Genomic DNA, 24,267 nt, shown 5'->3' with positions numbered 1-24,267 from the left:
AAATATACCTAATGCATAAGGTTATATGTAGATTTGTAAAAATACTAAATACATATCACGTAAACTTACTGTGCAATAAGGGTTTTCCATTGAAGAACCATTCCACTTTCATGTTAGGATCACCAACAGGAGCTAACTGGCACTCAAACTTCGTGGACTCCATTTCCACCAAAGTTGTTTGGCTTTCAATCTGGGTTACAAAGCGCGGCGGCTGTTTCTTATCAGCATCATATAAGTCATCTTCAGTCAAGAAAATTTCTGAAGTATACTTCTTAATGGTGGCTTCCATCTGAGTGAGTGCCTCCGATTTCTTCATTCCTCGTGGTACTTGATTTTGCAGGATGATATCCGGTAGTTCTGTCAAATGAAATAAATAAAAATAAGTAATCGCAATATCTTACCATTATTTAAATCGTTACACATTTTTATTTCTCCTATACTTACGTTTACAAGACACTGTAGCTCTAGTGAAATCTTCGCCAATATCATTTACTGCACGGCATACGTATTCACCCGAGTCTTCAGCATAAACGTACAAAATGTCAAGTGAAACGAAACCCATATCATAAACAGTGCGGTACCTATGGCCAGAAGGCAAAAGCTTGCCATTACGGTACCATTCGATACGCAGTTTCGGGTCTTCTTTAGGTTCCACGCGACATTCAAATCGTACGCTTTCTGATTCTTCAACTGTGTGCGACTGGATCTGAGTGATGAACTTAGGCGGGCTGCTTATAACAGGCTCTTCCTTTGGTGCATCACTAACACGGCCCCTTTCAAGCTCCTTGATCTTCTCTCCGCTCATACCTTGTGGAAGCTGGGACTCTAATACAATATCACGCTTAGCACTGCAGGTGATCTTAGCAGTAGTGGTTGCGGAACCCCATTTGTTGGTAGCGCGACAAGTATACTCTCCAGCATCACGAGCATAAATATAGTCGATGTCCAGAGCGATAAATCCGAAATCATTGAGCATATGAACTCGCGATCCGGTTGCGAAAGGTCGGCCATTGTAGAACCAATCAATTCTCATAGTGGGATCACCAACTGGTTCAACACGACAGTCGAAGTGAATCGGTCCACCTTCAGGGACATCAATGTTGTCTTTGATTTCTACGATAAACTTAGGTGGGTTGGGCTTTTCATCTTCAATTGTAATTTCTTCACGCTTGTGCAGAGTCTCCTCCAATTTCTGGATGCTCTCAGTACCAGACTTGAAGTGAGATGGTAATTGTGGTTCCAAAATGATACCTTGTCTTCCCTTGACTTGTAGTTTGCAAGAAACAGTTGCTTCTCCATGTCGGTTGGTGGCCTTGCAGGTGTAGAGACCTGCGTCACGTTGGTATACACCACCAATTTCCAATATTACGAATCCGAAATCATTAATGGTCTTTACTCTAGATCCGGTGAGAAGTGGCTTTCCATTATGGAACCATTCTACTCTCATACTCGAATCATTAACAGGAATAAGACGGCACTCAAAGTGAGCCGAAGAATTTTCAGATAAAATGAGGTCTGAAGGTGTAGTGGTGAATTCAGGAGGATTACCAGTCTCAGCTTCTGGAGTCATGGAGTCTACAGTACCAGTGTAGCCTTCAAGGGCCGCAATTTTATCAATGGTTCCTTCCATGCCTTTGGGTAATTGTGATTCCAGAATAATGTTTCGCTTTCCTTGTACTTTCATTGTGGCTGTTGTAACTGCCTCTCCATAATTGTTGTATGCCCTGCATAAGTATTCACCAGAATCTTCAGGGTAAGTTGGAGAAATTTCAAGGATGACAAAACCAAAGTCGCAGAAGGTTCTGAACCTGGAACCAGCCTTAAGTGACTTTCCATTCCAGTACCACTCCACCTACAAAATGAATAAATCTTATATTACAAGAAAAAACAACAGAACATAAACTATATATTTTAAAAGGTTGGGTAAAATTGTGGAAACAATTTTATATGAACAACATTATGGATCTAACCTTTAAGTTAGGGTCATCAGTTGGTGTTAATCTCGCTTCAAAGTGTGCATTTTCGCCTTCCCGAAGGTTATCGATGTTTGAAAGCGGCACTGTGAAGACGGGAGCTTTACCCCGTTCCTCTTCTTCCTTGACATCCTTCCTGCGTATCATGGAGTCTTCGAGAGTCTGCAGTTTTTCCAACCCACCTTCCATGCCCTATAAATAAAAAATAATAATTATTGAGTTATAGATGTGTAAATAGTTTCGAATTAACTATAAATAAAAGTTACTTTAATCTGTATTTATTTAATTGTACTTACCCGCGGTAGTTGCGAGTCCAAGATTAAATTCTCCTTTGAAGTACATTTCAACGTAGCCTTTGTAGAATCGCGTCCGAGCTTATTAGTAGCCACACACTCGTATACACCTGAGTTTTCTTCATAGCAGTAAAGAATATCCAATATAACAATTCCGAAGTCATGGAAAGTCCTGTACCTGTGACCATGAGGCAATTTCTTGCCATTGTAGAACCATTCAACTTTTAGGTCTGGATCATCAACTGGCACAAGTCTAGCCTCAAAGTGTGCACTTTGACCTTCTGCTAGCTTAGTCACGTCTTGAATTTGAGTAATGAACTTAGGTGGCACAGCTGATGCAGGCGCAGGCGCTTGCTGTTGCATTCCTTGCAGGCTTTCCAATTCCCTGATTTTAGCCAACGAATCAGGCTGTAAGCTGTCGAGATAAACTCCACCCCTTCCGAAGCAAGTTATATTAGCCTTAGTGAAGTCTTCGCCATACTTGTTATACGCACGGCAAACGTATTCACCAGTATCATGGTTTTGAGTGTATGCAATGTCAAGGACAACAAAACCAAAGTCTGAAACCGTTTTAATTCTAGTAGAGTGGCGCAGAGGTTGGCCGTTATGATACCATTCAATTTTCAAGTCTGGGTCGTCAACCGGCACAACTGTGCATTCAAAGTGAGCAGATTGACCATCCTTCAAACCTTCAATGTTTTGAATATGAGTGGTAAATCTTGGTTTCTGTCCTTTGCTCTTGTCAACACATTCCAACTTGACGCTTATTTCCGCTTGTCCCCATCTGTTGGTTGCTCGGCATGAGTACACTCCCGAATCAGTTGTCTTAGTTCCAAGGATTTCAAGTACAACCATACCGAAGGCATAAACTGTACGAATGCGATGACTAGCTTCAATAGATTTTCCATTGTAGAACCACTCAATGACCATACTTTGATCTCCTGTTGGAATGAGAGATGCTTCATAATGGGCAATCTGTCCCTCACTAATGTCGACAATATCTTGGAACACGGTTGTGAATTCTGGAGGTCTTCCAGTGTCATCATCAGGTTTCTGACCTGGCTCTCTACGCAGAGATTCCTCCAAGTTTTGTATCTTTTCCAAACCTTCAGTGCCTTTAGGATGTTGTGTTCTTTCAATAAGGTTTTCTTTGCTAGTACAGAACACGGTTGATGATGTAAAGGCTTCACCCCTCTTATTATAAGCCTTGCAAGTGTAAATTCCGCTATCTCTCTCATACACATCAGTCAAGTCCAAAGTTACAAAGCCAAAATCGCTTGTTAGCTTGAATCTTGAACCTTGTTCTAAAACTTTTCCGTTAAAGTACCATTCAATTCTAAGGTTGGGATCATTCTTTGGTTCAACCTGTCCTTCGAGGTGAAGGGCTTGTCCTTCAATCAATTGATTTTCTGCGGCTACAGGTACCACCCATTCCGGTTTCGGGTACTCTACATCAGGTACAGACGTTCTCCTAGATTTTGATAAACGTGCTTCTTCTGCCTGTTCAACTGCTTCCAATCCAGCCTTTCCTTGTGGGTGCTGGGTATCGAAATATATGTTTTTATCTCCAGTACATCTTAGCGAGCCTGAGGTAGTTGCAGAACCCTTGCTGTTAGTAGCCTTACATGTGTAAATACCAGAATCTTCTTCGTAAGTGTGAGTAATATCAAGAGACACATAGCTGAAATCGTGTGTACTCTTATATCTCGAACCGGATGGTAGTGGTTTATTGTTGAAGAACCATTCAATCTTAAGTGTAGGATCCCTAGAAGGCTCAACGTTACATTCGAAGTGTATATTTTCACCTTCTTTGCATAGAATATTGTTCAGATGAGATATAAATACGGGTATTTCATATACAGGTTCAGGGGCCTCAGGTTTGCCAGCTTTAGGCTGTTCAAGAGCGCCTATTCTATCCAACGATTCAGGGTGAAGCGTTTCACCAAGTAGCCAGTGGCGATCTTCTATTTTAATGGAAGCGGTTGATACAGCTTCTCCCATTAAGTTGGTTGCTTTGCAGGTGTAAATCCCAGAATCATCGATCCTAACACTGTTGATGGAGAGAGTTACCAAACCAAAATCGAATGTACTCTTTAATCTTGAGCCGGTTGTGAGAGACATACCATTCTTGAACCATTCAATTCTGAGGTTAGGGTCAGTTCGTGGTTCTACTTGGGCTTCCAAGTAAACGTGCTGTCCTTCAACGAGTTTATCATAGCTCTTAAGATGTGTGGTGAAGATTGGTGCCTGTTGAACGCCTGAGTCCACAAACATCTCTGGTACTTTGTTCATGGCGGCTTCCTTCAATTGAATTTGCTCCCAAGCTTCAGGTCTCATTGTCTGATCTACAATGGTTGACTTTGTCTTGATCTTCAGAGAAGCAGAAGATACTGTGCTGCCAGCTTTGTTTATCGCTTTGCACATGTAAAGGCCAGCGTCTTCGGCTACTACCGAATTAATGTCTAAAGTGACAAATCCGAAATCATGAGTGGTGCGGAATCTGGAACCTGCAATTAGGATGTAAATGTTTAGTATTTTTTTAATTCATAAAATAATATTGAACTTTATAGCCAGATATTTGTGAGAATCTTACCCATTTTGAGTTCTACTCCATTGATGTACCACTCAAATCTTAAGCTTGGGTCACCAACAGGCACTACTCGTGCTTCGTAATGAGCATGCTGTCCCTCCCACAATTCCGAGGGTCCCGTAAGCACTTGGGTAAAGATAGGCTTTTCAAACTCGCGTTCAGGCTCATCAGGCCTTCTTTGCTGTGGTTGTTCAAGTTGCTGGATTTTCTTCATACCCTCTGGATGTTGTGTATCCATTTGAATGGCTGCCTTTGCTGTAAAACAAATAAATTATTAGAATACATATTCATAGGCATTCACGTTCTGGAGATATTATTTTGCTACTATGAATGAAATTGTTTTTTGTAAAAAGTAATGAATATTGTAATTACTTTTTATTCTCATGGCAGCAGTCGTTACCGCTTCGCCCAATAGATTGGAAGCTCGGCACATATAGACGCCTTCATCTTCATCACGAACATGGGTGATAGTCATCGACACATAACCAAAGTCGTGGGTCTTCGTAATTCTAGAACTGTCCTCAATAAGTTTCTCATTTCTGAACCATTCCACTTTAAGGGTAGGGTCACCAACTGGAATAAGTCTACAGTCAAAGTGAGCTGTTTGACCTTCCTGAATGTTATCAATATTTTGAAGAGGTTGAGTGAATACTGGTCTTTGGCGTGTGACTGGTTCTGGAATTTCGGGACGTTTAAACGGTTCCGCAGATTCTAGCTCTCGGATCTTTTCCAAGCCTTCAGGACGTTGAGATTCCGATATAATGCTTCCTTTTGCGGTTACTGTCATAGATATAGATGATGTACACTGGCCTAATGCATTAATTGCCTTCACTGAGTATTCACCAGCGTCCTCAGGGACGCAATGCTGAATATCTAATGACACGTAACCAAAATCAAAAGTGATATGGAACCGTGCAGCAGATTGCAGGGCCTTGCCATTATGGTAGAATTCAATTCTCAAGTTAGGATCATGTACCGGCTCCACCTGGCATTCAAAGTGAGCTGTCTGACCCTCAAATACATGAGTCGTTCCACGTAACTCCGTGACAAACCTAGGTGGACTAACTTTAGGTTCTTCAACTTCCATCCTTGTATGATGGCCTTGGGCTTCAAGTTGTCTAATTTTCTCCAAGCCATTTGGATGCTGAGTGTCAAGGATGATACTTCTGTGCCCTGTAAATATTATAACGATTAAAAACGTGAAATAGGACCGTACAATTTATTGGTTTCATGAGGTATAAAACGTTTAATTTACCTGCAACCTTCATCGTGCATGTATTAACTGCTTCCCCGAGTTTATTAGTGGCCTTACACATGTAAGTTCCAGAATCTTCAGAGTATGTGTACAGAATATCTAAGGCAACATAACCGAAGTCATGTGTTGTCCTGTACCTGTGGCCAGCTCTTATCTTTTGCCCGTTAAGGAACCATTCGATCTTTAGATCGGGGTCGTTGATCGGTTCTACTCTACACTCGAAGTGTGCATGGTCTCCTTCTTTCAAGTTCTCCAAGCTCGTCAGGGCTGTTAAGAACACTGGCCTCTGACCTGGCTGCTCCTCTTGCACCGGTTTTGGTCTCTCATACTGTTCTAGTTCTTGTATCTTTTTGAGACGTTGCTCGTCTAATGTGTCTAAGTAAAGTCCGGCTTTAGCTAAAAAAATCAACGAAATATGTATGTTAATTTATGTTTTTGTTTTTACTATTATACAAATGATAACCTTCATACTGTTTGATGTCATTTATTGTTTTTTAATTACTTACCATCTACTTTCACAGAGCCAGTGGTGACAGCTTCGCCGACAGCGTTAGTAGCTTTGCACATGTATGTGCCGCTGTCTTCAGCGTAAGCATACAGAATATCTAGCGCGACATAACCAAAGTCGTATGTTGTCTTGAATCGATGACCTTGTTGTACAGGTCTACCGTTACAGAACCATTCCACACGCATAGTGGGATCGTTTACTGGAGTAAGGGTAGCTTCCAGGTGTACTGGCTTGCCTTCACTAACTTCAGCGTTTTTCAATGGCTTTCCGAATTGTGGTTTCTCAGCCACGAAGCTCTCATCCCGAACTACACGTTTGTAGCGACTGTCATCTTCGAGGTACTGTATCTTTTCAAGAGCACTCTCATGCTGTGTATCTCTTATGATGGATTCCTTAGCTGCAATAAAAAAATATTTATATTAGTTTAATCTTTTATAATATGTAATCGGGATTTTATGTTAAAGGATACTAAGTAACACAGTAGTTGATACTCACACTGCACGTTCAATTTGATTGAAGAGGTGGCTTGGCCCAGGTTATTAATAACCTTGCAAGTATATTCACCAGAATCTTCTCCATATACTGTTAAGATATCAAGTGCAGCAAATCCGAAATCATAAGCTGTGCGATAACGGTGGCCGCTTTGAAGGACCTTTCCATTAAAGTACCACTCTACCCGCATATTCGGATCTGGGTACGGTTCAATACGGCATTCATAATGAGCACTCTGGCCCTCTACAAGCCTCGATGGTCCGTTCAGTTGTGTGATGAATCTCGGTGCCTGATTGACGGCTACTTCGACGTCCTCTCTGCGTCGGTAGCGAGAAGAATCTTCCAACTGCTGGATTTTCTCTAAGGCACTCTCATGCTGAGACTCCAGTTGAAGCGATGCTTTAGCTTAAATTAAAATAAAATAGTTTGAATGATATCTCAAGGCTACTGAAGCTTTAATTATTATTTATACTATGTTGTTTGACTGATCTTTATTTTCCATAAGAATTACAATTTATTTACATGAGAAAACTTAGAATTAATTTACACTCAGTAAATATTTTTTTACTTAACTACCGTTTAATACGTAAAATTAAATAGTGTAAAGATTACAGATTAAGACAGATAAATACTTGAACATACCGGGGATACGCGTAATTGGAAGCGGCATTTTATTAAGGTGACATAGTCTGATGAAAAAAATAAAACAAAAAGCTTTACTTACACTGAACGAATAGTGTAGATGATGTTACAGCTTCACCTAGTTCGTTGATAGCACGGCATGTATAAGTTCCAGAATCTTCTGGATTTACATATTTCATATTCAAGGCAACATAACCAAAGTCATGCATAGTTGTCAAGCGGTTTGCTGAAAAAATAAATTGATATTGATAAATTGATTTCAATAAACTGTATTTCAGTAAATTTAATGTTATTTACGTTTTGGATACTTACAAGCTTCAATAGGTACGCCATTGCGTAGCCATTCCACTCGGAGTTTCGGATCACCGACAGGAATGAGCCTTGCTTCGAAATGAGCAGCTTGGTTTTCAGCTACTCGTATGTCCTTCATAGGCATTGTAAACACCGGTGCTTGTGTAATAGATTCATCTTGAGCACTGTGTCTTTGATATCTAGAAGTATCTTCTAGTTGGTTAAGTCTTGGAAGAGCTCCTTCGTGCTGCGATTCCAAGTAAATTGATTTCCTAGAATGTACAATAGCAATTCCAGATGTTACTGCTTCACCGAGAGCATTAATAGCTCTGCAGGTGTACGTTCCGGAATCTTCAGGTAGGCAAGACATAATGTCAAGAGCAACAAAACCAAAGTTGTTGGTTTCCGTAAATCTTGATCCACTCTTTAGTGGTTTGTTGTTGTGATACCATTCTACTTTCATAGTAGGATCTGAAACAGGTATCAGCCTGCACTCGAAGTGAGCTCTTTGGCCTTCTTTGATCTCAATGTTTTTCAGTGAGGTAGTAAATATTGGTGCTTGCGTAGTAACCTCATCAACGAAATCGGTCCTGTGATGTTTAGACCTATCTTCAAGTGATTGAATTTGTGTAAGACCGGCTTCATTTTGTGTTGCTCTGACTATATCTGCAGTGCTGCGGCAAGTCAATCTGCAGCTGACTTCATCAGTACCGACGAGGTTGACGGCTCTGCATGTGTAAACACCGGTGTCTTCAGCAATCAGGTCAATTATGTCAAGTGCCACATAGCCAAAATCATGAATCGGGCGGAATCTGTGCCCAATAGTCACGGGGTGCCCATTTTTGAACCATTCTACTTTCAGGTTAGAATCCGTCACTGGTTCAAGTTTGCATTCGAAATGAACATGGTGACCTTCAACCACATTGTCGATAGACTTTGGTTTTGTAATGAACCGAGGTTTTATATTTATGGATTCATCAACTACCTCACTCTTCTTGTAACGTGAGGCATCTTCCAAATATTGGATTTTTTCTAGTCCTGATGGGTGTTGCGACTCGAAAATAAGATCTTTTTTAGCAATTACTCGTAAAGCACAAGAAGTTACGGCTTCACCAAGTTGGTTTGTAGCTTGGCATGTGTATACACCTGAGTCCTCAGGATAGACACTCAGAAGGTCTAGGGCAACGTAATCAAATTCATAGGCCGGCCTAAACCTGTGTCCTGTTTTAATCGGTCTTCCATTGCAGAACCATTCTACTCTCATGGTTGGATCACCAACCGGTTGCAATCTACACTCCAAATGCACATTGGTCCCTTCTACAGTCTCAATGTTATGTAAAGCTCTAGAGAATTGAGGTGCCTGCCTCACAGTAATATCTTCATGTACTTGTCTGGATCTACGCGCAGCATCTTCCAGCATTTGAATTTGTTCAACAGCTTGTTCGTTTTGCGTGTCAGTTACAATATCTGATCGTTCAATAACACGAACCATCGCGGATGTGTGAGCGGATCCCAGGTGGTTTACAGCTCTCACGGTATATTCTCCAGAGTCAGAAGATGTTGCGTGTATGATGTCGAGTGCAACAAATCCAAAGTCATAGTAAGTCCTGAATCTTGAGCCGACTGTCACGGCTCTTCCATTATGGAACCATTCCACGCGCATGGTCGGATCACCCATGGGTTCCAACCTGCATTCTAAGTGAATATTTTTACCTTCTGATACTGGAGCTGGATCAGATAGAGGTTGAACAAAAACTGGTTTAGACTTGGAGATTTCTTCAATCTCATACATCGGTTCCACAAACTTAGACTCTTCAATGTGCCTAGTCTTTTCGTATAAACCACGGTGGATACTCGACGTGTCAATACTGGATCGTGCTGTAATAAAATAAATCGTTAATTAAATAAAACAACAGCATTTTCATATAACAGAATTATTCTGATCTTATTATCTACATGTAGTATTTAGAACATAAGATCACAATAGTTCTCACAATCTATAAATGAGGAACCTTTCTACGGATTTTGTGTAAAGTTCACGTAGATCATCTACTAAATAGTCCGAACAAAGTCTAAACAATTTGGTTTGAATGGGTGAGATTGTTTTTATTTATCTAGATTACGAAAATAACTTTACATATAAGGTACAAAATAGTTCTTATAGACAGATTAATAACTATAAAATCATGTAATATTTCAGGTATCAACTCATATTCAGGTTTGTCGAATGCAGCTAAACAAGAAACAATTTATGTAATACTTACTTTCCACTGTCATAGAAGCACTCAGTTGGGCTTCTCCAGCTGCATTGCGGGCTACGACGGTGTAAACTCCGGTATCATCAGAGCGAACGCTGGCAATATCCAATGCTACGTAGCCAAAGTCATGGTACGTCTGAATGCGATTAGCACTCTTAATCTGCTTTCCGTTAAAATACCATTCTACAGTCATAGTCAGATCACTTTGTGGCTCTACTCTTGCTTCAAAGTGAGCGCTTTGCCCTTCTACTATTTTATTAGTTCCCTTCAATGGTCCCAAAAATCGAGGCTTTTGTGTAACCCTCACTTCTTCCTCAGCGCGTCTTGAATATCGGCTGGAATCTTCAAGATGTTGAATTTTTTCGTATCCACCTGGATGCTGAGATTCGGCGATAATATCTTTCTTTGTTACTATGGTTAGGTTAGCACTGGTAGCTGCCTGACCAAGAGCATTATAAGCTCGGCAAGTGTAGTGACCAGCATCGTGTATGGTCACAGATTTGATTGTTAATGCGACATATCCGAAGTTAAAGAATGTAGTTATTCTTGAACTGGCTTCAACAGGACGCCCATCTTTCAGCCACTCAACTCTCAGAGTTGAATCACCTACTGGTTCGAGGCGAGCTTCAAAATGAGCGAACCCACCTTCCTTAATATTGATTTGATCCTTAATTGGTGTTTTGAACTCCGGTTTCTGAGTGCTTTCAGGTGCTTCCTGATAATACTTTTGGTGTTGTTGTTGCTGATATGCTTCCAATTGCTCAGTCTTCTCAATGTATCGTCGTTGTTCTGGTATGCCAAGATCGGCAGTAACTGTACTCCTAGCAGCTACTCTGATCGAAGCGGTACTAATGGCTTCACCTAACTTATTTACAGCTCTCACTGTGTACGAACCTGCATCTTCAGCCCGTAGGTGCATGATGTTAAGGGAGACGTAACCGAAGTTGAAGATTGACGTGATTCGCGAGCTAGCTGTAATGGGTCTACCATCTTTGTACCACTCTACTCTCATAGTAGGATCACTGACTGGAGTAAGTTGAGCTTCGAAATGGGCGTTTCTGCCTTCTTGTAATTCACCAAGCTCTTGAAGAGGCCTTATAAATTGTGGCCTCTGAGAAATCTGTTCTTCTATTGACTCTTGGTGCTGATATCTAGAATAATCTTCCAACTGTTGAATATATTGTAAGCTCTCTGGGTGTTGGCTTGTTCTTTCGATGGTTGCTCTTGGAGTTACTTGCAACATAGCCTTAGTTTCTGCAACTCCTGTTGCACTTATTGCTCTGCAAGTGTATTCTCCAGTATCTTGAATGTTAAGACTGAGCATGTCGAGAGAAATATATCCAAACCGGAAAATTGATGTAAACCTAGAACCTGAAAGTTAATGGTTACGTTAGTATGTTTCTATTAAAATTACGTTTCAAAATCGATAAGTCAGTGTTAGAGACTTACTGGCTTCGATACTTTGTCCATTTCTTAACCATTCTATTTTCATCGTTGGGTCGCCAACCGGTTCTATCCTCGTTTCAAAGTGTATTTTGCCACCCTCCATCTGTGAAATACTCTTGAGTGGCACAATAAACTGCGGTGGAGGATAAACTCGATCTTCCTCACCAGGAGGAATGTAAGGTCTTGCCCTTTCCACGTGCCTTAAGTAAATGATTTCTGGTCCAGGAGCAGGTCTGTAAAAATGTGGCATATAAATACGAGTATTCTTTATAAAATCATAAAATGGTTATAAATGTATTATTATGTTCAATCAAAAACTTACTCTGGCTCGATAATCTTTGTAGGCCGCGGCAAGTGCAGACGCTTCTGCTCAGGCGGAGGCTCTTTTGGTACTTCGACGTAGAGCCTTGCCCGAGTGGCGGTGGAGCCTGCGACGTTCTGGGCGGTGCACTGGTACCATGCCGCATCCGACGCCTTGGCTCGAGGAATGTCCAGCGTCGAGGCCCCACCATCGGTATTAATTCGTAACTCTGGATTGGGTATTATCGGAACGCCGTCCTTCTGCCATGTGATCCGTGGTGTAGGTGTGCCAACTGCGCGTGCATTCAAAATAACTGGTTCTCCTTCGCGAACACTTAAAGTACTGAAACGTTCAACGAATTTCGGTGCAACTACTTGTTCCTTTTCGATGACGTTTAGTCTGCACTGGAAAGATGTTTCTCCACTCTTGTTGCGCGCTACACACGTGACTACACCACTGTCACTAAGTTCGACGTTTGTAATCATAAGCGCATGATTACCTGATTCGTTTACTAAAATCTTATGATTATAATCGTCTCGAATTTGTCTATCGTTAATGAACCACGTGACTTCTGGGTAAGGTCTGCCTGTGACGCGGCAATCGAATCGCGTCATTTTGCCCTCCGTGACATCGCGGTCTTGGCAGACTCTTACAAATTGCGGAGCGAGAGCTTTTTCACTAATTTCTACTCTTTCTTCAATTCCTGTTTGTTGAGAGTCCATGATATACTGTGATCTTTGATCTTGCACATACGTCTCTTGCGGAGATTCAACAGCAAGATAAGCTGATGTGACAATGCATCCATTAGGATTTTCAGCCAATAAAGTGTAATGGCCAGAGTCAGACTTTTGTGTATTCCTTACCCTAAGAGTCGTTTGATTATGTGTAGTGACAATCTCATGCTTGCTAGTATTAACAAGCCGTTGTCCATTCTTGAACCAAGTCACGCGCGGCCTCGGGTTACCAGATAGTTGTACCTGGAACTGGGCATCAGCACCTTCTTGAAGTTTAGAATTCCTCGGCTTTTGTGCAATTTTGGGTGGTGACACTGGTCCAAGCGTTCTATCAATTTCAGTACTGATGTGAGTGTCACTTTCATTCACGTATCTCTTAGTAATTGTTTCTCTGAATGATACTTCCCTTAAAAGTCTGTACTCAAAGGTGTCCACTTTGAAATCTTCTGTGGATGAATAGTCAGTGCCATTGGTGTATGCGACTTTTTGTGTTTTACTGGACTGTTCTGTGGAGTACCCCTGTGTACCATACGATTTGTGTTCCACGCTCTCACTGACGTGCCTGTAGCTCTGTTGCTGCGAGGCCTGGTGCGCGGGCACCGGGACGCCTTCAGGCTGAATGTACACGGAGCAAATGGCCTCGCCGTATTGATTGCGAGCCGTGCATGTGTATTCGCCCTCATCACCCGGCCCGATTTGTTTAATTAATAAGGACACGTCACCGGTTTGTTCGTTGTAGCTCATACTATACTTATTGCACTCCACCAGTGGAGCTTTCTTTCTCGTCCACGATACAACGGGGGTAGGATTGCCTCTAAGTTTTCCTTCGAATTTTGCATTTCCGCCTTGCGCAAACCTTGCATTTTTGAAGATTTGCTCGAAGATTGGGGGAGAAGGTTCGCCAGGCCTGCCTAATGTGACAGGCAAGCGATCGCCAGCAGATTCAACTGCAACAAATAAAAAGATACCATTAACATAACTCTGTAGCATTATCTTCATATTAAAAAAAAAGGATGTCGTTACAATCTGGTATAATAAACTTTATTGTTCTTAAACTTAATCTAGATTAGTATGATGGGTAGAAGTATAAAACAGGTGTGTATAACCTTAAAATAATTAGTCATTAAAATTATTTACGTGACGCAAAGCGCACAAGATTCAATTTGCTATGCCAAATAGGTATGGGAATTAATATTATGTATTAGGTAATAGCAGTTTTATACATTATGTCTTCAATCTTCCTGCATACTCAGCATACATGCTTAATATTCACATATCTAACATCTTGATCTATCATCTTGTCGTGGTGGCCTAGTGGGTAAAGAACCAACCCTTCGAGTATGAGGGTGTGGGTTCGATTCCAGGGTCAGGCAAGTACCAATGCAACTTTTCTAAGATTGTATGTACTTTCTAAGTATACTTAGACACCAATGGCTGATAAAAAGGTGAAGGAAAACATCTTGAGGAAACCTGGACTATAAGGTCTGAAATCACCAACCCGCATTAAGCAAGCGTGGTGATTAATGCTCAATCCTTCTCCATGTGAGAGGAGGCCTGTGCCCAGCAGTGGAACGATAAAAAGGCTGTAACAGTAACAGTAACAGTAACATCTTGAACCTATGTTTACCCAACTTACCCAAAATGGGTAAAAATACGTAAGTAGCGTAAATATGTTATCGGTTGCAACATTTGTGTGTTATTAGTTAGTTTAATTTATTTGAAGAAAACTCTTATTTCTTAAAAAAAATTCATAGCGCTCATTGCTGTTAATTATATTCGTATATCAAGTCAATAAGATGACTTGAAATGTACAAAACTTTTTCACTGAAAGAGAGTATCTTTGGATCTAGGGCATCTTTGGAAGTCAACTTTTTGTTAGCTATAACGAAAATTGTTGCATGGCTATATGATAAACTACTTTTATTTCAGATTTGTGTTTTAATGTAAGTTGTCCATGTTCGTAAATAGTCGTGTGATAAATATCAAAGTTCCAGGAACGCGCGCGCGTCGGTATTCCAGCTCTGCTCGTATTGGATGCGCGTGAGTCACGGGAGTGACGAAGCGAGCGAGCTCTTTTCGCGCATCTATTTTAGTATCTACCACTCGGATCTTGTTACGATCACCATTTTGGTGGACTCTTTCGTTTCTCCACATATTCTTAAATACGTTTTTTAAAACCGTTTTAAAACTGTGGTTTTATTTAGAGGTAGTAACGTAAGTTACATTTGCACGGTGGTGTATTTACAAAAGAACAGTTAGGTATGGGCACCGGGCAGCGGTCGGACACACAGTCCGGACAAGGACCGGTTCTGCTCTGCTGGTGTTATGTCAAACAGGCATCGGTGAAACTTGTCCGCACTTATATTTTGTATCATGCTACATAATCCTAGATAGGCCTATAAGTCAAATTTGAAAATTCGGTCAATTTTTTTAGTAAATTAATAATTCTTTGCCTTCAATGTGAAAGCAAATTATAACGCTTTCATTAAGAACAATGTGCCGAAGAGGGTACACAATAAAAATGTGGCGCCCATATGTTTATAGTGACATAGTTATTACAATACAAACATTCAAGGTTTGCTTTTTAGGTCAAGGTCATGTGGTACCTTATTATATAATTTTTCAGGTAATATTGAACAATGCGATGTGAAACGCCTTTATTTCTTCTATTAAGTAATATAATACGGTTTATCTCTCGTGGTTCGATTTCATTAAGTGTATATTTTAAATTAAGTCAGAATCAAAATTATTGCGTAGGTTTCTTGTAAGATGTTTTTGTAATTAGAAAATAATGAATGCTTTCAGTCCCGATTGGCAAACGACCAAAGACGACAATAACATCGCGCCGAAGCATACAAATTCATGAAATAATGTTATAAATCGCTCACATTCAATGTTCGCAGCTGTGCAATCATTATGTACATACATATGTAAAGACAAGGTGCAATTTATTTCCGAAATCGGCTACAAGACACCATTTTAAAAAGGAAACTAAAGTACACTAATGATGATTTAAAAACATGAGTATAAATGAATAATGGTGCATGCATACGTTATATAACATTCGCAGTATAAGTATTTCAATACAAATAAATAAGTTCTCGGTTGACCCTTAAAATCGAGTGCATAGGTGTAAAACCGCAGTGAGATACCGTCAGCCATGCAAGTTGAACTACTTACACTTTTACTTTTGAATAGCGGCAATGAACTTTAATATTCCGTTAACTAACATTACATATAATAAAAATTTACTATAATAAAAAGCTTAAGGTACATAAAACTCTGGTTATTTTTAGATAACATTTTAAAGGACGTTTAGCTTTTGCTGAAGACCGTACCGGAACCACGAACCGACCGCGGTGGTTACCTATAAGTAGTTCAAATTGTTTTGCCTTATCTTCTCATTAAGAAGAAAAATGCTTATATCAATATAAAATATGAAGACTTTCCACCTGAATTAGGCAAAGCTTTGTTTCACCACATTAAGTAAAATATGCCATCGACACTTCCATTGAAAAACTCGATGTTTTATAACAAGTGATGATCACAATCAACAATGTCATCAAATATAAAACAATGGTAGAGGAACACATTCCCACGCTGACTACAGCTGACAAAACCGAACATAATCTAAGTTTGACATCTTATTAATAAATGTAACAATTGCACGAATTAGCTTGGCTTATTAATAGGGCATTGTTGAGCCATGCTTGACCCAAAGCGTTGAGTCGCCGGCAGTCGGACCACAAGCCTGAACCAATGCGCGCCATATGGTCACTGGCCCTCGATATGAATCATACATACATTCAAGCACCACGTAACGTGAGATTAACTCACAAGCACCTTTCTACAAAACTTAATGTTGTTAAAATGTTACATATGCATGCATTGTAATTTTGAGGTCATTGATACCTCTCAGGAACGTTTTCTACAATAGTGGTGATTCAATGGTAACAATAATCTATAGATTTTAAAGTATATAGATAATAGCATAATGTCACAGAGTTACAAAGAGAGTTGTTTTAAAAAATTATGACAATCAAGTGAATGACGTGCTTTTCTCCTTGCTAAGCTATTGGATAGTCCGTGTCTGTGCTCTTTTGACGGCCGGGTCCCCGTGTTAATTTTGATATGTTGGAATTATAATTTTTAATCGATTTTCACGGGGAATTTCGCGTTACATCTAGTAAAACAACTTCCTTTTTGCATCCACCTAAACTTACATAAATCATCTTGTCTATGCATACTAGAGCATCTCCGCGTCCATTTTTTGCTTGTATTTTAATAATTCAACCTTTTTTAAATTTCATGTTTTTCTCAGTGGTATCTCGGGCAGCTATCAGAGTTATTACAGCCGATATAATTGCTGGCCCCGCTACTTGCCTCGCGTAAAAGAAATTGCAGACCGCTTCTTAATACCAATTAATTTAATCATTTTTATTTATACTTCTTGCCTTGTAGGTATGTGGCCTTTTTACGCCCTGTTACAGCGATCGAGTGTAAGTACTGACAGTTGCAACGATAATTTATGAAAATGAGGCAGGTCGATTATTATGTAAGTTACTTTAACGTTTAGTAAGACAGTTGTTTTTATCGCAGATCAGCAATATCAGCTCATTATACCTATCTAGACATAGAAAGATAAAAAATAAGGGTTATTATTTTAATATTGCACGTACTTACACTATTTTGATATCTGCTTAATGTAAATATTGGTAAAGTGCATGGAATAAACTACGTTTACTTGATCGTTAGGGTAATGATTAACGGCTGTTTAGAAACTAGACAAATGTGTTTACGAGAAATAAATATGAATATCAAAATATGTTTCGATAGATACAAATACTTTTGAGCTTTGTACGGTTCTTTATAATTGTTAGTTATGCTTATTATTGTAAGTAATACTTGTATGGCTAAGTCTCTTAATCTTATGGTTAATATCTCAGTATTAGGAGAACACCAATCAATTTAGGTCGTACGGGAAAACTATCAGATGCAGTTACAATAAGGCTTCTTTTTAATGGACATGAGCGTCGCGAATATTCACCATTGCATTACGTAGGTACCTACTAACACGTCGAAAGCACAGCTTATAGAGATAGGCTCTATCCACTATCCAGTACGGCAATACTACATAAAAGAGTTCGAGTTGACCCCGCGACCCGGTGTCAAGTCGGTAAAAACCAAACGATTCTTACTTTCGCTTTTGCTTTTTATTCAAACACAAATTCTAATTACTCTATGGTGCAAGCTTATTACGTTTTGAATTAAGAACTTGACCAAAAAGGCTAAGTGTTGAGTCAACACTGTTGACCCTGTTTGTTGATACAAAAAGGATTACTGTAGGTACGTAAATATGGCGAAGAATACACCAAGTCTAATACATCATACTCTCAATTCCCTCGAAAGACTCGGTAATCCATTTCCAACTGCGTATAAAGTGCATTGCTTATTACAATCTTCTTTCTCTGGTATAAAAGACGTTACTAAACATTTTTCCTTGCAATTTATTTTCTTAAACGTTAAAAGCTTTGAGTTTGAAACCTTTTAAGTTTATGGAACATTAGGTAGATAAAGGAATACAAATCTTTGTTTATGCTGTAAGAAGTATCGGTAATGTGATATCCAAGTTAGTTTGAACGCTATCATAACTCATCTTTAGGAGAAAGCAAACTTGTTCGTGACGAGTGCACACAGATAAAATTATTTAAGGTTTAGACTGATAACAGAAATACACTAAAGATGTTACAAAATTAAATGATTTTATGGTATCTATCCAAGAACAAACGATCTCTTTGTTTCGTGGTAAATCATTGTTAGTTAATTGTAAGGTGACATTAATAAAATCAGTTGCATGGACAGAGAAGAAAAGCTGCACCGACGTTAAATGGAACTACTCGGGATTATTTCGTCAAAACACTGTTATCTAATATGCTTATTAACTAACGATTATTAATGGTGTTTGGGCTATAATTAACTACGTATGTATGTATTGTGCAGTGATGCTATTGTTCAGAGTAAGTTAGGATGTTTGCTTATTAATCACGCATTAACAGCTGAACGGATTTTACTCAAATTACGACTTATAATGTTTACTAATACTTAATTATAGCTTATGACTGATTACAATAAGCTAACAATTTATGCTGGTATTTACTCAATACAAAATTCTATAATAAAATGAATTTCCTTTCGAATTTTAAAATTATGTTCGAAATAAATAAATAGTGTAGCTCCATAACAGTGAAAGAGTTTTTCAAATCGGTTAAGTAGTTTCGGAGCCTTCAGGGTACAAACAAACAAAAGTGTTATCTTATTTATTTACTATATTAGTATAGCTATTTAGATTAGTATAGAAGATAACAAATGTGATTTATAAGTAAGCACTTGCTTTTGTTGGTACTGATTGATGTTTGTGTACAGTCGTAATTAGCTAATTAGGGCCACTATTGTTCTTACCAAATAATATTTGAGTATGCTAATGACAACTCTAATATTACTGTTTAATTGTTTGTTTGCCACTTATTATCACTACTAGTTTTCTTGGAAAATGTAAAGCGGAGAAAATTTCGATCAGAAAATAAAATCATAAAAAAACTAATATATGTATACGTAAATATTTGAATCAAACTTGACAATAAAGTTAAGTAGTCGCTTTCATTGAGGCCACACATGTGTTCATAGTTAATTAAATCAGCACGTACCTACTTAATTGATGCTGGTTTGTGTTTACAAATTGGAGCATTTTTTCTTGATTATTTTTCCGACCCAAATATCGACCAATAGAATTGCACCATTCGACGTCACGTGGTACAACCTACATGGTATTATACTGAAAATTTTTTGAATATTTTCTCTGGTCGTTGCTACGTCAAACTGACAGGTTGTGGCCGACATTTGGGACGGAAAAATAATCTCCCGAATACCACACGAGCTTCATAATTATCTGGCATTTCCCTCAAGGTTCCCTGCAAACAAATAAGCAACGAACCTATCGGAAAATACCCGATAATTTTGAAGCTCTTGTGGTATTATAAGTGATAATTTTTTGTCTACATCAGTGAAAAAATATGCTACTGACTTTACGTTACCAAGCCACTTAAACAATAGCTTAATGTAATACCTCCACCAATTATAAATTTAATCGTAAAAAACGCACCGAGATAGTCTATAAGCAAATCATCATGGCATGGAGCGAAAGTTGCCTCGGCTTGTTCATTTTTAACTGTTAACTCAGATAATAAATTTGGAGATAAGCGCGGTAAAAGTGCGCTCCGTACAGTAAGTGTTGTCTCGCCTGTTACATATTATTTGCGAACGCTGAACCCGACACAGCCCGTGATTTCATTATCTATAGTAGGTAGTGTGTGACTCTAGAGCTTTCGAATACTTTACGAATCGTGACTTATCTGCGTGTCAACTTAACATCCGTGTCTATAACATTGTTAGTGAGAAAATTTACGGCACATCATACTATAAAATGATCGCATTGTATTAAACAATGACCATTTGAGCAAGAAGTGTTTTCTAATGCTTTGTTAGTGAATCAAAGTAGCGTTCGTCGTGCATAATTTCTTATCGACTTTTGTTACCATCTCTGAGAGCAAACGTGGTCGAAAGTTTTGACTTGCGCTTTCGTTGTGAAATTTAAATCACTGTAACGCTCGCGGGATGGAAATTGAACACATTGAACCATGCGAATATTATTTTCCCATTACGTTGGAAATTTTTCCTCGTGATGTATCTTAATAATTTGTTTCTTATACGTATGTAAACGTCGACATTTAACGTCATAGATTGATAGCTTTGAAAGTAAACTACCGACGTGAGTGTCATTTGTCATCCTTTGTTTTGTTTTTATTAAGAGAAATTATGTTTTCTGTGCCATTAGAACTTCCATCATATCATTGTCAACAAGAGTTGTAGTGGTCGCTGAAGGTAACCACGAGTGTATTTGTTGTGTTAGTTATAGTGCGTATAATAATGTTCTGTCGGAGAGGTGTTGAGGGCGGCCGGGCGGCAGGCACCGCGACGCGCTACAGTTACCATGTTACGTTATAATGGCTGGTGAGCACGCTCTAGCTATGCGCTAGACGGAACACGCCAACACGTTGAGATGATCATCTAGCTGTGGCGCCGCCGACCGTTGGCCGACACGCGCTCCTATCACTGCGCCCAGCACAGAATGTACGCACATACGCACGGCCAGACCAGCTTCGATGCAACTACGGCTACAACCGATGCCGGTTATTTTTTATTCCGACAAAAGCACGTCATATTGATACGTCATGTTACCAATCGTACTTTTTTAATGAAATAATCGATTGAATCCATTCAGCCATCACATTGATACTGCTTGTTCGATTGTAAAAAGTGAATGAGATAGGTATTTTATGCCGTTTCTATTGAACGTCGAACGCGAAGAGTGAAAACGTTGCTTGATGCCATTTTGCCGGCGTTTTTCACGTCATACTCTAATGACGCTATTATTCTTCAGTTCTCAGTGTACGTCGAAATAGAAAACCGATAATTAAAGCAATCGAGGTAAAAACTAGTAAATGCGCCACGCCCTGTTACGTCGGATGCACTTCTCGTATGGACTGTTATTATGGGTCGAGGAGACTCGGTTGTGTTTTTATTGATATGTCACCTCGAGCTTATATTTTTTACGTGAAAGGTCATTCAGTTTGTTTGGGTCATATTTTGCAAGTTGACCTGTAACCACTTCCTCCTATCGAATGGAATTGAAACTCGACACGTTAGGTTTTCATTCAGTTACGATGCAATAACTTTTATGGCTAGCATGACCTTACTATATGCTTCAAAGATTTATGTCAGATGTAGGAACTATTCAATAATAAACTATAGACACATAAAATAGTGTCTACGAGATCATAAAATCAATTAGCATTATTTTCCCGATGAAAATTTCTTGAACAATACCTTCGTAACGTATCGAGTTTATTTTTTTAATTTGGTGGGTAGTTATTAAAAATAAAGTTGATTGATTGAATTGAAGGCTGAAATGCTATAAGACATGATTTTTACTAAGTATATTTCACGAGTGAGTCACACAGCTGTATACAGCTGAATACAATGTGCGTGTGATGCCCACTTACAGTTTTACATAATTCCATAAGTAGACGGTCAGTTTGTACAACTGCGGGTTATGTATGTCTCCTCTTTATTATATGAATCTTCATGTACTGGTGTATGTATATAGGTATGACCAAACATATCATTAAACGTAAAAGAATAGAAAGAATTAACGAATAAGAATTCTTGTTTAGATGCCAAATCTCGTAAAAGTCTACAAAGAGCGAGCGATATCCCGCGCGATATAAATGTTAAGCTTGTTGACGATACGTAATCGAATTTCAAGACGAGCTGTTTTCATTTTTATTTCTGGAAATCGCGAAATATTGTGAAACTTTGCGTCACGTAAACACTGTTAGCAATCTAGATACCCAAATATGTAGGATTCAAATATATTAGATAGGTGTAGTCTTACAAACTAACATGCTAATATTGTAAAGTTAAGTGTTAGTGTCCAATCGTGTTCCATTGTTGATGTATATTGGTGAGTGTATAGTCTGGCCAATATATTTGTTTAAGTCAAATGCTGCATACGTATTGGGAAAAAATAATCCTTGAATGGAAACATATTTGTTCAGATTCCATGTATGGATAAGACTTTGCGCCTTATAAGTAAACAAGTTCTTAATGCTAAAACAAGTTCGCACTGCAACCTTAACGGAGAGACGAGCGAACTCACGCCATGATCACTCCGATCTGGTACCCGTTTGACTTAAATTTTGAAAATATCGCACAAGTTTTAATTCGGGGTTGTACCAGAAACGAAGTGTCAACAGCTGTGAGTTCAGCCATCATCTCTGTTTTCATATTTTTGTTAAATACATTCGCTGCATTTTCATTGCAAGTGGGGCTGTGAAAGGAACAATCATTACGCATAGTTTTTTTTGACACGCGCCTTTGGGTGGAAGTGCATAAGTGGGTCATGTCGGTGCGCTGTGGCTCCCGACCGCGAGTTGTCCCGCGGGCGACCCGCTTGCGAGTGTCTTTAGTTTCTTCCTGGTGCGTAACTTTATTTGTGCATAGCGCTTTTCCACCGCGAGCGAGATAGTGCGGCTATTCTGGGGCTGGCGCGTGGGCGCCGCGCGCGCCGAGCGCCCGCCGCGCTCCAGCCTCCGTACAATGGGATGAATTTCAGGATCATAATACATCAAAATATTCGCATTAGCTGTGATTACTGAATATTAGTTAGATTTAATTTAAAGCTAGGTACAATGCAATTAGCTTGGTATCGTGTGCGGGTAGAATACACAAGAGCGGTGTGTGAGGTGTGGCACATACCTTGCTGGGTGAGCATCTGGCGCGTGTAGTGCTGCTCAGTGCGCTGCACGCGCTCCTGCTGCTGCATCACTTGCTCGCGCCGCTCGGTGTGCTGCTGCACGCGCTGTTCGGAGCGCTGCTCGGAGCGCTGCTCCGACCACCTCGACTGCTTCTCCATTTTGCCGCCACTGCAGCACAACGCACAAAAAACTCTCACTCGACGCTAATTGTCCTTATCGAAAAACAATCCTCGTTTCGGCGCTCGTGTATTAAGAAATAATTACGCCACTGCGAAAAACTTATACTAGTACACGGGTTCATTTAGCAGAAGTCAAGTCATTATAACCCAAGTCCAACATCCAAGACGTCGGTCGATTGCGAATAGTTAGCGGATAGTGCGGTGTGAGAGCAACGCGCGCTGCGCCGGCGGCGCTGCGAGGGCGGCGGCGGGGGGCATGCGACCGAAATACGACGGGTTATTTCGAGCCCAGCGCACTCCCGCGTGCCTGCCGCACGCGCCCCACTCCGCGGGCGCCGGGCCCCCTCACACCCGCACATTTTGCATTGCTAAACAACCTAACAAAACAATGCACTCTCCTGACAACACACTATATCGGTAACTAAGGAACTACTCCCACGTGCTTTCATGACAAATTAGCAACAGGAAACTAAAGACAACCCCAACATACAAGTTATCTAGCAATTCAACAAATCATGGCTGTGGAGCATTCGAGAGAGATAGAGATTAGGATCCGTTTGGCCAAAGGCGGGGATGTGACAGCCACCTTCAGTAGTGGAGACTTGGAGAGTTCCAGGGAAAAATAAGAACATTGAACCACCATCGATCGTAGCCGTATAGATAGGTATTGAGCCTGGGACAGGTTTTTTCGCCTAAACTTAATTGGTAGGAAATATTCAGGTTACACTAAATAGTCGCTTTCCCTATTCCTATACCTCCATGTATGCTTCAATCTTTAAAACTACGCAACGGAGTTGATGCGTTTTTTATTATTAAGTAGATAGTGTGATTGAAGAGGAAGGTTGATAAAATGTATGGTAGGTATTCAGAGACAGTGTAGCTTCTCAATAGTGAAATAATTTTTCTAATCGGTTCAGTAGTTTCGGGGCCCT

The 24,267-nt window shown here is 39.8% G+C and overlaps 1 protein-coding gene across 1 annotated transcript in view; it reads right to left on the bottom strand.

The window, feature by feature from the left end:
- Sls (sallimus) overlaps window positions 1-23,562 on the bottom strand; it is a 29,284-nt gene extending 5,722 nt beyond the window's left edge. Inside the window, exons 1-15 of the mRNA XM_064034431.1 lie at window positions 23,158-23,562; window positions 12,071-13,730; window positions 11,752-11,981; window positions 10,309-11,673; window positions 8,066-9,922; window positions 7,836-7,979; window positions 7,115-7,516; window positions 6,618-7,016; window positions 6,112-6,507; window positions 5,229-6,029; window positions 4,860-5,111; window positions 2,270-4,773; window positions 1,971-2,165; window positions 445-1,852; window positions 70-357 (exon numbers count right to left, since the gene is read on the bottom strand). Coding sequence (XP_063890501.1) covers window positions 70-357; window positions 445-1,852; window positions 1,971-2,165; window positions 2,270-4,773; window positions 4,860-5,111; window positions 5,229-6,029; window positions 6,112-6,507; window positions 6,618-7,016; window positions 7,115-7,516; window positions 7,836-7,979; window positions 8,066-9,922; window positions 10,309-11,673; window positions 11,752-11,981; window positions 12,071-13,730; window positions 23,158-23,314 — 12,058 coding nt within the window. The 5' untranslated portion in view covers window positions 23,315-23,562. The remainder of the gene's footprint in view (window positions 1-69; window positions 358-444; window positions 1,853-1,970; window positions 2,166-2,269; window positions 4,774-4,859; window positions 5,112-5,228; window positions 6,030-6,111; window positions 6,508-6,617; window positions 7,017-7,114; window positions 7,517-7,835; window positions 7,980-8,065; window positions 9,923-10,308; window positions 11,674-11,751; window positions 11,982-12,070; window positions 13,731-23,157) is intronic.
- Window positions 23,563-24,267: the final 705 nt, after the last annotated feature.

Source organism: Helicoverpa armigera, chromosome 1 (assembly GCF_030705265.1).
Source record: "Helicoverpa armigera isolate CAAS_96S chromosome 1, ASM3070526v1, whole genome shotgun sequence".
In the NCBI taxonomy this organism is placed as follows: domain Eukaryota; kingdom Metazoa; phylum Arthropoda; class Insecta; order Lepidoptera; family Noctuidae; genus Helicoverpa; species Helicoverpa armigera.
This window is presented reverse-complemented; position numbering and strand designations above follow the sequence as displayed.